Consider the following 15,109-nt stretch of genomic DNA (forward strand, 5'->3'; position numbering starts at 1 on the left):
CGCACAGAAAAATCCAGATGCAGGAATCTGTGCATACGCAAACTTCCACGTTCTTCCACTACATAAATCCTGGTTTGCGTGAAAAGTAACGCACGTGCACGCGCCTGCTGTCCTGCCCCAATTCCTCACAGAATTACGCCTCTTTGAATATGCAAATCAATATAAATAGCCTTTAAGCTCAGTGTTCTGTGAAAAGGCAGTGTGAAAAGTTAACAGGGAAAATGGAAGAATTTCAGCGAATACCAAGTGGAGGCAAAGAAGAAGTACTATTTGTTGGTTTAAACAGTTGTATAAACAACAAAAGGAAGTTGATCGAGTGACATAGCGTGTCGGAGAAACTTCGAAAGCTGAAGTTCACAAAGTCGCACAGTGCCCGAAATAAAAAAAGAAGTTGTCAGATATCAAAGTTAACGTGAAAAGTCGTAGCCCACCGTCTGAGTGTTATATGAAAGCTTATTAGGGTACAGAGAAAAAAATAAGGCACACAGTGGGGAAAAAGCAAGAAATGTCAATTTTAATCTCGAAATTTCTATTTTAATCACGTAGTTTATTTTGTCATTAAAGTAGAATATCATAAACTTCATCTTAAAATCGTTTAACTAATTCTCAAATCACATCGTAATTAAAGTATCACATTAAATGCTTTGTTTTGTACTTGATCTTCTATGTGCTCTATGTGTGTAAAACACTACGTGCTTCCAGGCTTTCTCTTCCTCCGACAGGACACAGAATCCATTATATTTGTAATATTACAGCTCTCTGAATAACTTAAATACTGAAATGTATTTGTGATATAATTTTCATGATGATAGGAGTTAAAGCACGTTATTAAACATGGGAACACGGTGCTGTAGTGATTGTGCGCGACCTTTGATGAAATAATTTATTGCAGTAGTACTCAGGGGGGACTCTAGGCTCGTGGCGGCCCTGGGCAGAGGAAGAGTCAATGTCCCCTTCGCTTGCCAATGTCAATATGGTATCTTATGCATGCTAGATGGCCACGTCCGTTGCAGACACTGCATAGCCGCCTCGTGCTCATGACACAAGCGCTTAACTTTTGCAGAAATTTGCCGCTGCGTTTTTAGGTATGTTGTTATTTTCTCTTTCTGTTTTATATTCAGTATATATTGGTGTGGCAGTCCTGTTCAAATGCACAGTTTGCACATGCCTAAGGCCGCCCCTGCATTACTGTCTCTTTCAAACGTACTAACCTCCAATTCCTGTCCTTCCTTTTCTTTCTCCAAGTAACCAATCGCCACACAATCAACTCTATAATAGACGTTAAGCCATCTGTAAGCTTAGAACGCCGATTCTTCAAAACTTTTAAGGAACATTGAAATATCTTCATAGTACAGTACATGTTTAATTATTCTATCCTTCACGCCAGTCCCTGTGAAGCATACAGTGAGAGGCACGAATATCGCATGAACAATCCATGAGCAGAAAGCCAGATCCTTTGCTAGCATAGCGACACCGTGTCTTTTAATTATTAACAATATAGATTAATTAATGTATATTATATTATCTGTATAATATAATAAACATATTTTGCTGCATTTTATCTTAAAAATGATATTGTCATCATATGTAAATACACTCTTTATAAAGTGGCTCAGGTTGTGCAATATTATAACTGTTGTGCAAGTTTACAGTGAGGTAATTGTACTGAAAGTACAAACAGTTCTACAAGGAGCACTTGATTGAGTGCGTTTAGAGCTCTTGGGATGAAACTCTTTCTGAACCGCGAGGTCCATACAGGAAAGGTTTGAAGCGTTTGCCATGTGAGAAGCAGTTCAAATAGGAAGCATGGCTGAGGTAGCGTGTGCTTGATGCTGTATACCGATAATTCTCTTTCCGATCAGCTGCTCTGAGTGGTGCAGTGAGAGTAATATGGAAAAAGATGATCTGCTGTGGCAACCCCTAACGGGAGCAGCTGAAAGAAGAAGAAGAAGAAGGTACAGTGAGAGTAACAACGCTAAAGCAGCTATGGTATTTAGAATAGTTTGACCATTCTGTGGACCATTATATTGTTAATGGTTAATTACAATCAGATGCATTAAACTAATAAACAATATGCAGTTAATTTCAGTGTATTTATAAAGCTGCCTCAGGAAAAGAAAGGATAACCACACAGAATCAGTAGCACTGCTTTGACGCTGGGTGCCGCCAGTCTGCAAAACCGAACGGAGAACTTGTGTACGACAGGGTATGAGGTACCGTGGAAATGTGCGTGGCTTTACGCCAAGTTTAGGTTTTATACATTGCGATTTGAACGTGGAAACGTTCTTACACAACATTTCTGTTCATACGCATCGTTTATACACAAGGCCCCTGGTCTTTTCATCTCAGGCAGCTGCAATGGAGGAACATGCAAGAATTTAATGTATTGGACACATACAACACCACTAATCCTATGTACATTAAAATGTTATTAGCTTCTAGTTTTGTTCCTTTTGGTAACATTTCTGCTGTTTTTGAAGACCTTGTGAATATTTTTAAATATAAAACATATCACAAAAAGAAATAGAAAATGTGATTTCTCAATGGGATTAAGGTCTGGGGAGTTTCCTGGCAATGGACCCAAAATTTCAATGTTTTGTTCCCTGAGCCACTTACTTAGGGTCTTGGCGCTTGCAGGACTTTCTTGGACGCTCTGAAGCCTTTTTCACAACAGCAGTGGAAATTTATGGGATTAAGTTCATTTTCATGGCAAAGAGTGGCTTTGCAATTAATTGCAATTCATCTGATCACCCTTCGTAATATTCTGTAGTATATGCAAATTGCCATCATAAAAACTACGGCAGCAAACTTTGTGAAAGTTAATATTTGTGTCATTCTCAAAACTTTTGATCACAACTGTATACTATCATCTTAAAAGTAATGTCTTTGTGTATGGATTTTTGTGTTAACTGCGTGTATTAAGTGAATCCATTGTTTTTCTAGTTTAAAGATACTTGCTAATTTTAGTTTTTATGTAGTTTTAGATTTTTTTTAGTTTTTAAGTTTTTTTATCATTTAAGTTTTAATTCTTTTGTAGTTTTTATTTTATATTTTACTAGCTGTGTAAGCCCGTGTTGTAAAAAGCCTGGGCTCCTAGAAACTATTGAAATAATCAGGAAAAAAACTGAAACAGAGTCGGCGATTTCATTTTGCAAACATGCAAGAACCGAATAACAAGTGTGCTCTGATGTCATTTGTTACTTTAACCTGTTTAAGCAAATGGTTATTTAATTTTAAAAACCTTTTCTTTCATATTTTTGAGATTCTATTTGCCAGCAGTAAGATCACCACACACACACACTCTTATTTTGCATTTATTTTTTAAATCTTCTGCTGTGGACTATATGTTACCTACCCATTTTGAAATTTTGAAAGTGTATTTTTAAGGGAATTTGTACCTTTCTTATTTTTTGAAATACTACTGAAGTTACTACTTGAACTGTGTTACTAATGATAATAGCACAAATGGAGGATTACTGGGAGGATATCATTTAACAACATATGTAGAAAAAACAGATTTTAGCAATTGAGAGATTTTTAATGGAACACTTTGAACATTCAGCTATAAAATGATATCACACACACTCAGTACATAAGTACATGGGGAGAATATTTAAACTCCATACAGACACTACCGGGGTTAGCAATCTAATCTGACGCTTAATAATAATAATACACTTTGTTTATGAGGCACCTTTAAAATGATTAAAGCACTTCAAAAAGTGGTCAAAGGAATAAAAATAAATACAAAGATGGAGTTGCCTCACTTACGGATGCAAAGTCAACATTTTATATTTTTTTGTTTTTGCATAACATATCAAGTATATCTGCAATAGTTTTAGTACTTTATTCCTGATGAGCCATATGTAAAGCATGTAACTCAAAGTTAGACAAGAACATTTGCTGCACAGTTCCAACACCAGAGTTTATTTTAATAGAGAAGATTTGGTACATTACTCTTGTTAAAATAAACTCTAAAAGGGATGGCATACTTCAGAATTAACAGTGTCAATGAGCTCCCAAGCACAGCATGTCACAATCCCCTGTAATGGGCCATCTGTGACTGACAAAAATCCGCATAACAAGTCATTAAAAAGTGATGATGTTTTATTATTTGCTCTCATTTCAAGAAGGGAAAGCTGACTGATGGATAAAATGACCAATGAAATTCAAAGATTCAGACACCAACAACGAGAGGGACTTGTACGTGTATGAAACAATGCTCAATCCTAACTTTACGGCTGTGCATTTTTAAAAAATACTGAATGAATATACTGGTAACTGCATGCTTGCATGTAAATTATGCATAAAAACCAAGTGTGGTGAAAATTGAAATTAAAATAACAAAAATAGTTTTGTTTTCATTTTTATTTTCATGTCCAGTTTGTTCTAGTTTTTAGACATTGTGTCTTTTTTATTTTAGTAATTAGTTAACAAAATGATTATTTTTTGTTAATAGCATATTTTCATTTTAATTTTCATTAACCAGAATAACAGTGAGGGAGCCTGCTCTTTTAACACTAGAATTACCAAAGCCAGTGAAAAAACTCGTGAATTCATCCCACCTTAAATCCCTTTGCACCTCTCCGTCAGCGTCTTTTGTCTTGTAAATGTCTCTATAAGCCCAAGCAGCAAGCAGCCTGCTATCACATCCCCCCACCGCCGCAAAATACCCGCGCATCACAGCGGCGAGGTACTGCCTTAAAATTTTTATTAAGAAGAAAATTAAACCTTTTTAAACTGAGGGAAAATATACCAATAATTATTTGTTAAGGATCTCTTTGTATACCACATTGTGAGTTCGGCCCTCCAGTTGTAATATGACGCTGAGCTTACTCTTAAGCATGCAAAGTAAAGTTGGCCATGTGAACAGTAATCTTGTTTCAAATCTCACAGCTTGGATTGCTGCTGTCATAATCGGTTTAAGTTTCATGGTTTGTTTCAATTACGACAGTATTTGTAGAAAATGTGTTGAAGAGACATTAAGGCATCTGTCAAGCGTTGTAAGTATACAACTAGTTTCATCGATAACTTCACATCCAGCTTTTGAGAGTTTAAACATTTATAAACATCAAAGTGTCCACTACTCAAATCGTCACCTGTGAATCTAAGATGTTTAAGAGGCATTGGCGGTTGTCCAAAGGTGTAAAATATTTGGCCACTTCGGTACACTTCAAAGCGACAACCGAACAATTCAGCGGCAGCCATCAACTCACATGCAGATGCATAGGTGAAGGGCTTAAGCATATCACTCTTATAGTGCTCCTGTGTAGTATAATTATCTCCTGTACCGTCATCAGTCCACACCTTGAACCTGTCCCAATCATTCAATACATAAGACACAATGTTCCTCCGGATATCAAAAGTGAGCCTGATATGGCCGTGTAATATTGTAACAAAAAGAATGGAAAAGGTAGGTGCCATCTCCGGGTATGGAAACCACTCGTTAAGTGACAGTTCTTTGATCGATGCTGATCACCTCGATAGACATGTTAATGCGGGTACGGTTGGAATGATAAAGGAAATGGGTACCTGAACAATGTAAAGTAAGTCTAAAATAACTACACAATAACTATAATCGTAATAAATAAACAATAAAACAGCGGAGAAGCCGTGGATTAAATAAAAAGGCTGTAGTTATCAGCAGGGAGACGTGAATGCCGTGGCGAAGCAAGAATGGTAATGTAGAGACTGTAGCGTCAGACGGCCTTATATAGGCAGGCAGCCAACAACGTGGGAGGCGTTGGGATGGGGGACCCAACACTGCCTCACACGGTGACTGAGCAGCAGGCTATGGACGTATATATGTACGTAAGTAGGATTCAGTTAGCGTTGGGAACCCACGTACCAAATTTCTTGAAGATGGGCCCATAAGTAACAAAGACCGTTGAAAAGTTCAATATGGCGGCCGACAGTGGCATCATACCACCGAAATAAGTACCAAATTTCAGCCTTCTACCTACACGGGAAGTTGGAGAATTAGTGACGTTGGAAAGTTCAATATGGCGGCTGACAGTGGCGTCATACCACCAAAATAAGTACGTACATTGGTTTTGATTAGCGCAGGGAAGCCGCCTACCAAATTTCGTGAAGATGGGGCCATGAATAAGAAAGTTCAACATGGCAGACGTTGTTGACCGTTATGACCGTTACGTGTAGAATTTCGAAATGAAACCTGCTTTACTTTTGTAATCAAGGTGTAAGGAATGAGCATGCCAAATTTCAGTCTTCTACCTACACGGGAAGTTGGAGAATTAGTGACGTTTGGAAAATTCAATATGGCGGCCGACAGTGGCATCATACCACCGAAATAAGTACGTACATCAGTTTTGGTTAGCGCAGGGAAGCCACATACCAAATTTCGTGAAGATGGGGTCAGCCTCCTACCTACACGGGAAGTTGGAAAATTAGTGACGTTGGAAAGTTCAATACGGCGGCCGACAGTGGCGTCATACCATCGAAATAAGTACATACATCGGTTTCGGTTAGCGCAGGGAAGTCGTCTACCAAATTTCGTGAAGATGGGGCCATAAATAAGAAAGTTCAACATGGTGGACGTTGTCGACGTGTAGAATTTCGTAATGAAACCTGCTTAACTTTTGTAAGTAAGCTGTAAGGAATAAGCCTGCCAAATTTCAGCCTTCTACCTACACGGGAAGTTGGAGAATTAGTGATGAGTGAGTGAGTGAGTCAGTGAGTGAGTCAGTGAGGGCTTTGCCTTTTATTAGTATAGAGAGAGAGAGAGAGAGAGAGAGAGAGAGAACGCTATATATAAAATGTAAAGATGTCAGTTTTGTTAAGTTCAAGTCCTTTGAGTATCTCGCCATTGTTATTCATGGAGATTCTCAAGTTCTAGTATTATCCGTGTATAGACCTCCAAAATTCAACGCGTCTTTTTTTGAGGAATTCTCTGACTTAATTTCAATGTTAATTACTAACTATGACACACTCCTAATAGTTGGCAACTTTAATCTCCATATAGATAATCAGTGTGATCTAAAAGTAAAAGAATTTATGAACCTCCTGGATTCTTTTGATTTGAGGCAGCTTGTAATTCAGCCTACACATAAAGCAGGTCATACGTTAGAGTTGATTACTAAAGGACTGAAAGTTAATATAAAGCAGATCACTGATATTGGTCTATCAGACCATTTTCTTCTACTTTTTAATATAGAAATAATGATGAAAAACACCCATGATAAGCATATTGTTAACTAGCAAAATACCCGCGCTTCGCAGTGGAGAAGTAGTGTGTTAAAGAAGTAATGAAAAAGAAAAGGAAACATCTTGAAAATAACGTAACATGATCATCAATGTAATTGTTTTGTCACTGTTATGAGTGTTGCTGTCATATATATTTATATATATTATATATATATTTATATATATACACATACGTACATACATACACACACACATTATATATACAGTATATATATATCTATATCTATATATCTAATATCTATATATATATCTATATCTATCTATCTATATACAGTGATCACTATATCACGCTTCGACTTTCGCGGCTTCACTCTGAGAACTGCCTTCTGAGAACATTTATCTAAGCCCTACAATGGCTCCTAAACATGCTGCTTTTTTTAAGCCTTCTGACAATAAAACTAAGCGCCGGAGGAAGATGCCTTCTATCCAGGAGAAGGTGAAACTCTTGGATATGATTAAAGATGGCAATACCCTACAAAAGCCTCCTCACGCATATGAAAAGACAGCGCCAGCAACTGCCTATCAAAATGTTCTTCAGCCGCGCACCCAGACACCCACTGCCTACTCCTAGTACTCCTTCACTGAAGACAACAATGCACCTGCTGAAGATACTGCACCACCTCTGAAGACTCTGCTACTGAGGTCGTGCCTTCATAGGTTAGTGGTTGTGTGCAATTAAATGTACAGTACAATAATCTACTATATAAAAGAGTTCGGGATTGTCCTTCCGTCCCATTAGTGCAAAGCGTAGTGGTATTCCGCTTATTACAGACTTACTACTTGCGGCTTGAGGTACGGTTTAATGCGATGTGAGCAGAGTTCTGGTGCTCTCATCGTTCCCTTGCTTTTGTGCACGATGCGCTGGAAAAATACACAAAATTATGTCTCTGGAAATAATTAATGTTGATGGAGTACAAATGCCTCACCGCGAAGTAAATATCAGGGGAGATGGTGCTTGCTTATTCTCATCTATAGCTTATTTAGTGCATGAAACTCCGTGTTTAGCGGTACAGATTCGGGCTGTCATTGTACGACTTTGGACAGGCACTTGAGGGGATAAAAAAAAAAACTTAGGTTTTCGGGAGATGTTATGAATAGGCACTTAGATGTTCTCATTCCCTACACTTACATTCCTGATGTACACATGGAGCGCACAAAAATTGAGAATAAAAGTCGGTCGCCTTAAAAGGCGAGTGCGCCTAGTAATATGATATTTGTAACGTCTAATATGTCTTATTTTCTCTTATTTTGTCTAATATATTAGGTAATACGAGTGTAATGGTGACTAAAGGGTGTTATTTCATGTCTACAGGGCTCTAATATTGTTAAAAAAACGTATTTAGAAGGTCGTAAATAGGTTTTCTATACTCTAACTGCGAAAATATTCCATTTATAAATAAAGAAACCTACTTCGCGAAAATTCATTTATCACGGTAGAGTCTGGAACGGATTAACCATGATAAACGAGGGTTCACTGTATCTATCTATCTATCTATATCTATAATACAAACCGGATTCCAAAAAAGTTGGGACACTAAACAAATTGTGAATAAAACCTGAAAGCAATGATGTGGAGATGGCAAATGTCAATATTTTATTTGTAATAGAACGTAGATGACACATCAAACGTTTAATCCGAGTAAATGTATCATTTTAAAGGAAAAATATGTTGATTCAAAATTTCATGGTGTCAACAAATCCCAAAAAAGTTGGGACAAGTAGCAATAAGAGGCTGGAAAAAGTAAATTTGAGCATAACGAAGAGCTGGAACACCAATTAACACTAATTAGGTCAATTGGCAACATGATTGGGTATAAAAAGAGCTTCTCACAGTGGCAGTGTCTCTCAGAAGCCAAGATGGGTAGAGGATCACCAATTCCCACAATGTTGCGCAGAAAGATAGTGGAGCAATATCAGAAAGGTGTTACCCAGCGAAAAATTGCAAAGACTTTGCATCTATCATCATCAACTGTGCATAACATCATCCGAAGATTCAGAGAATCTGGAACAATCTCTGTGCGTAAGGGTCAAGGCCGTAAAACCATACTGGATGCCCGTGATCTCCGGGCCCTTAAACGACACTGCACCACAAACAGGAATGCTACTGTAAAGGAAATCACAGAATGGGCTCAGGAATACTTCCAGAAACCATTGTCAGTGAACACAATCCACCGTGCCATCTGCTGTTGCCAGCTGAAACTCTACAGTCCAATGAAGAAGCCATTTCTAAGCAAGATCCACAAGCTCAGGCGTTTTCACTGGGCCAGGGATCATTTAAAATGGAGTGTGGCAAAATGGAAGACTATTCTGTGGTCAGACGAGTCACGATTCGAAGTTCTTTTTGGAAATCTGGGACGCCATGTCATCCGGACCAAAGAGGACAAGGACAACCCAAGTTGTTATCAACGCTCAGTTCAGAAGCCTGCATCTCTGATGGTGTCTGGAAAGGCACCATCAATGCAGAAAAATATATTCAGGTTCTATATTCACATACAGTGGTGTGAAAAACTATTTGCCCCCTTCCTGATTTCTTATTCTTTTACATGTTTGTCACACAAAATGTTTCTGATCATCAAACACATTTAACCATTAGTCAAATATAACACAAGTAAACACAAAATGCAGTTTTAAATGATGGTTTTTATTATTTAGGGAGAAAAAAATCCAAACCTACATGGCACTGTGTGAAAAAGTAATTGCCCCCTGAACCTAATAACTGGTTGGGCCACCCTTAGCAGCAATAACTGCAATAAAGCGTTTGCGATAACTTGCAATGAGTCTTTTACAGCGCTCTGGAGGAATTTTGGCCCACTCATCTTTGCAGAATTGTTGTAATTCAGCTTTATTTGAGGGTTTTCTAGCATGAACCGCTTTTTTAAGGTCATGCCATAGCATCTCAATTGGGTTCAGGTCAGGACTTTGACTAGGCCACTCCAAAGTCTTCATTTTGTTTTTCTTCAGCCATTCAGAGGTGGATTTGCTGGTGTGTTTTGGGTCATTGTCCTGTTGCAGCACCCAAGATCGCTTCAGCTTGAGTTTGACGAACAGATGGCCGGACATTCTCCTTCAGGATTTTTTGGTAGACAGTAGAATTCATGGTTCCATCTATTACAGCAAGACTTCCTGGTCCTGAAGCAGCAAAACAACCCCAGACCATCACACTACCACCACATTTTACTGTTGGTATGATGTTCTTTTTCTGAAATGCTGTGTTCCTTTTACGCCAGATGTAACGGGACATTTGCCTTCCAAAAAGTCCAACTTTTGTCTCATCAGTCCACAAGGTATTTTCCCAAAAGTCTTGGCAATCATTGAGATGTTTCTTAGCAAAATTGAGACGAGCCCTAATTTTCTTTTTGCTTAACAGTGGTTTGCGTCTTGGAAATCTGCCATGCATGCCGTTTTTGCCCAGTCTCTTTCTTATGGTGGAGTCGTGAACACTGACCTTAATTGAGGCAAGTGAGGCCTGCAGTTTTTTAGACATTGTCCTGGGGTCTTTTGTGACCTCTCGGATGAGTCGCCTCTGCGCCTTGGGGTAATTTTGGTCGGCCGCCACTCCTGGGAAGGTTCACCACTGTTCCATGTTTTTGCCATTTGTGGATAATGGCTCTCACTGTGGTTCGCTGGAGTCCCAAAGCTTTAGAAATGGCTTTATAACCTTTACCAGACTGATAGATCTCAATTACTTCTGTTCTCATTTGTTCCTGAATTTCTTTGGATCTTGGCATGATGTCTAGCTTTTGAGGTGCTTTTGGTCTACTTCTCTGTGTCAGGCAGCTCCTATTTAAGTGATTTCTTGATTGAAACAGGTGTGGCAGTAATCAGGCCTAGGGGTGGCTACGGAAATTGAACTCAGGTGTGATACACCACAGTTAGGTTATGTTTTAACAAGGGGGCAATTACTTTTTCACACAGGGTCATGTAGGTTTGGATTTTTTTTCTCCCTAAATAATAAAAAACATCATTTAAAAACTGCATTTTGTGTTTACTTGTGTTATGTTTGACTAATGGTTAAATGTGTTTGATGATCAGAAACATTTTGCGTGACAAACATGCAAAAGAATAAGAAATCAGGAAGGGGGCAAATAGTTTTTCACACCACACTGTATGCTCCCATCCAGACGTCATCTCTTTCAGGGAAGACCCTGCATTTTTCAAAAAGATAATGCCAGACCACATTCTGCATCAATCACAACATCATGGCTGCATAGGAGAAGGATCCGGGTACTGAAATGGCCAGTCTGCAGTGCAGATCTTTCACCTATAGAGAACATTTGGCGCATCATAAAGAGGAAGGTGTGACAAAGAAGGCCCAAGACGATTGAACAGTTAGAGGTCTGTATTAGACAAGAATGGGAGAGCATTCCTATTTCTAAACGAGAAACTGGTCTCCTCGGTCCCCAGACGTCTGTTGAGTGTTGTAAGAAGAAGGGGACATGCCATACAGTGGTTTGGGATTTGTTGACACCATGAAATTCTGAATCAACATATTTTTCCCTTAAAATGATACATTTTCTCAGTTTAAACTTTTGTTCCGTGATTTATGTTCTATTCTGAATAAAATATTAGAAGTTGGCACCTCCACATCATTGCATTCAGTTTTTATTCACGATTTGTAGTGTCCCAACTTTTTTGGAACCCGGTTTATATATATATACTGTATATATATATATATATACAGTATATACACATACACATTATATACAGTTGTGTGAAAAACTATTTGCCCCCATCCTGATTTCTTATTCTTTTGCATGTTTGTCACACAAAATGTTTCTGATCATCAAACACATTTAACCATTAAAAACTGCATTTTGTATTTACTTGTGTTATATTTGACTAATGGTTAAATGTGTTTGATGATGATTCTGTTATAAACAAATTCAACTCTTTCACTAGGATAGATTTACCTGATTTACTAAAAATAATATCTCAATTAAAACCCTCCACCTGTGTCCTTGATCCAATACCAACAAGGTTTTTCAAAGAAGTATCAGGCGTGCTAATTGATAATGTTCTTGAAATAGTAAATTCGTCATTAGATACGGGGGTCTTCCCAGACTGTCTTAAGACTGCTGTAGTTAAACCCCTTCTTAAGAAACATAATCTTGACCCCACATCTCTTGAAAATTTTAGACCCATCTCTAACCTGCCTTTCTTAAGTAAAATTCTAGAGAAGGCAGTCATTATGCAGTTAAATGATCACCTAAATAAACATGCTATTCTTGATAAATTTCAGTCGGGTTTTAGAACAAATCACAGCACAGAAACTGCACTCGTTAAAGTAGTAAATGACTTGCGGGTAAATGCAGACAGAGGCCATTTATCTGTTCTCATCCTCTTAGATCTGAGTGCTGCATTTGACACCATTGATCATAATATTCTTAGAAATCGCCTTAGTTAATGGGTGGGCCTCTCTGGCAGTATCTTAAATTGGTTTGAATCCTACCTGACAGGGAGAAAATTCTGTTTTAGTTGTGGTAATTACAACTCGAAGACACATGATATCCGATATGGTGTTCGACAAGGCTCTATCCTGGGTCCGCTGTTATTCTCAATCTACATGCTTCCGTTAGGTCAGATTATCTCGGGGCACAACGTGAGCTACCACAGCTATGCTGATGACACACAGCTGTACTTATCAATAGCACCTCATGACCCTGATTCTCTTGATTCACTAACACAATGTCTGACTTGTATCTCAGAATGGATGAATAGTAACTTTCTCAAGTTAAATAAAGAGAAAACTGAAATCTTAGTGATTGGCAATAATGGATACAATGAGGCTATTAGAAATAAACTGGATACATTAGAATTAAAAGTCAAGACGGAGGTAAAAAGCTTAGGGGTTATTGTTGACTGTAATCTGAATTTTAAATCGCATATTAATCAGATCACTAGGACAGCATTTTTTCACTTAAGAAACATAGCAAAAGTTAGATCTCTTATATCTTTGAAAGATGCTGAGAAATTAGTTCACGCATTTGTTTTCAGTCGACTAGATTACTGTAATGCACTCCTATCAGGACTACCCAAAAAAGACATAAATCGTTTGCAACTAGTGCAGAATGCAGCTGCTAGAATCCTTTATTTATGTTAGGTAGAATGCCCAGAGGGGACTGGGCGGTCTCATGGTCTAGAATCCCTACAGATTTTATTTTTTTCTCCAGCCGTCTGGAGTTTTTTTTGTTTTTTCTGTCCCCCCTGGGCATTGGACCTTACTCTTATTCTATGTTAATTAATGTTGACTTATTTTGTTTTCTTATTGTGTCTTTTATTTTTCTATTCTTTATTATGTAAAGCACTTTGAGCTACTGTTTGTATGAAAATGTGCTATATAAATAAATGTTGTTGTTGTTGTTATATGTTTCTGATTGATCTATTTTCCGGCTGACATTTTTACTAATGGACCAATTTCATGGCCCAGAAGCCCACAAACATTCATTCCCACTGAGAAGTTAAATAAATTTTGAGAGGAAATGGAAATGATGTTTCCCATTTACTAGTTGAATAGGGCAATTCTAGTGTCAGTACCAGTGTTTCAGGACTCAACTGTATCAATTTTTTCAACTTGAACAACAACAACAAACGCATATGAAGAACAAAAATTCACGATGTTAGTTAAGTCAAAAATTGTTAACTATTTTAAAATTATCTCTGAAAATAGAATAAATACTGTCCTACACTGTCCGGTTCAGGCTTACATGTAATCAAAAGAAAAAACAAACCTGTTTTCAGTGCACAGGGCATCTACATCTATAATTCGATTTTCATGGCCTCCAAGAACATGGTTGAGTTCTATGTTTAACCTATTGGACTTTTCCTGATAAAAAGTTCGCTCAGCTTTCACATCTTGAAGTTCATCTGTTATTGCCTGGAGGTTATGCTCTAAATCTTCATTCTAAAAGAAAAAGTAAAATACTAAAGAGATTTTCAGAAACAAAAAGTAGAAACATTTATTAATCTTTTTGTCCAAAATGTAATTATACTGCAGTACTCCCTTACTAAACCTCTTGATGTGGTGCAAATAAGGACACACATTAGAAGATTTAAAACTAAACATATAAGTGTTATTCTAATTAATTCTTTCTGAGTAGTGAAGCTGCTGGCTTTCACCTTCAACAGACATCTTCATCATTATTAATTAAAATGTAGCAAGACAGACATTCTTAACTAAAAAGGAATTTGCTATATGTTCTACTTTGTTCAAACTTAACACTAGAGCCTACGAGAAAACTCGTAAATCCGGCGCACCTCTCCATCAGCGTCTTTTGTCCTGTAAATGTGTTGATTAAGACAAGAAGCAAGCAGCCTGCTATTCCATCCCCAACTGTCGCAGAACGTTCACTAAGTTCTCCCTGCTCATGCCTTGTTTGATTATCTGGGAGTGAACTGCTGGAGTTTTAGAGTGGAAATAATAGATCGTTATATGGAACACATACATTTCATGTGTGTTCCGTTTCTACAGTAATCTGTGTAAACACATTGTTAAAACAGAAACTTTTTCATATTTTAGTAATAAATGTTACAAAATGTAGGCATAAACTTCAGAATGTGTGAAGCCTGAAGTCCAAAGATCAAATAAACACTTTCACAAAAGGTTCAAGGACGATACAAGTTCCCGGTTCAATCCTGACTGTCTCCTATATTTACTGTTTTCAGTAGTGAGCTGCTCTTATTGTTGATATTATACAGTACACACATACATTTGGTTTGAGTCTGTAACAGACTGTGTACATTTGTAGTACTGTACTTGTAAAAGTTACCTTTTTTTTTTCCCCACTTTTATTCTCTCACTCATGATCACATACTACCCCCAATAGAGAGAAGTGTGCGCATTGCAACAGGTACACACATCGTAAATGTAGGAAAGACGGTTCTTGCA

The 15,109-nt window shown here is 37.7% G+C and overlaps 1 protein-coding gene across 3 annotated transcripts in view; it reads right to left on the reverse strand.

The window, feature by feature from the left end:
- Positions 1 to 15,109, reverse strand: part of LOC120527777 (coiled-coil domain-containing protein 149-like) — a 157,311-nt gene that overhangs the window by 53,414 nt on the left and 88,788 nt on the right. For all 3 annotated transcript variants that reach the window (XM_039751592.1, XM_039751591.1, XM_039751593.1), the window contains exon 6: positions 13,953 to 14,125. In XM_039751592.1, coding sequence (XP_039607526.1) covers positions 13,953 to 14,125 — 173 coding nt within the window. The remainder of the gene's footprint in view (positions 1 to 13,952; positions 14,126 to 15,109) is intronic.

This window comes from Polypterus senegalus, chromosome 4 (genome assembly GCF_016835505.1).
Source record: "Polypterus senegalus isolate Bchr_013 chromosome 4, ASM1683550v1, whole genome shotgun sequence".
NCBI classification, from domain to species: Eukaryota; Metazoa; Chordata; class Cladistia; order Polypteriformes; family Polypteridae; genus Polypterus; species Polypterus senegalus.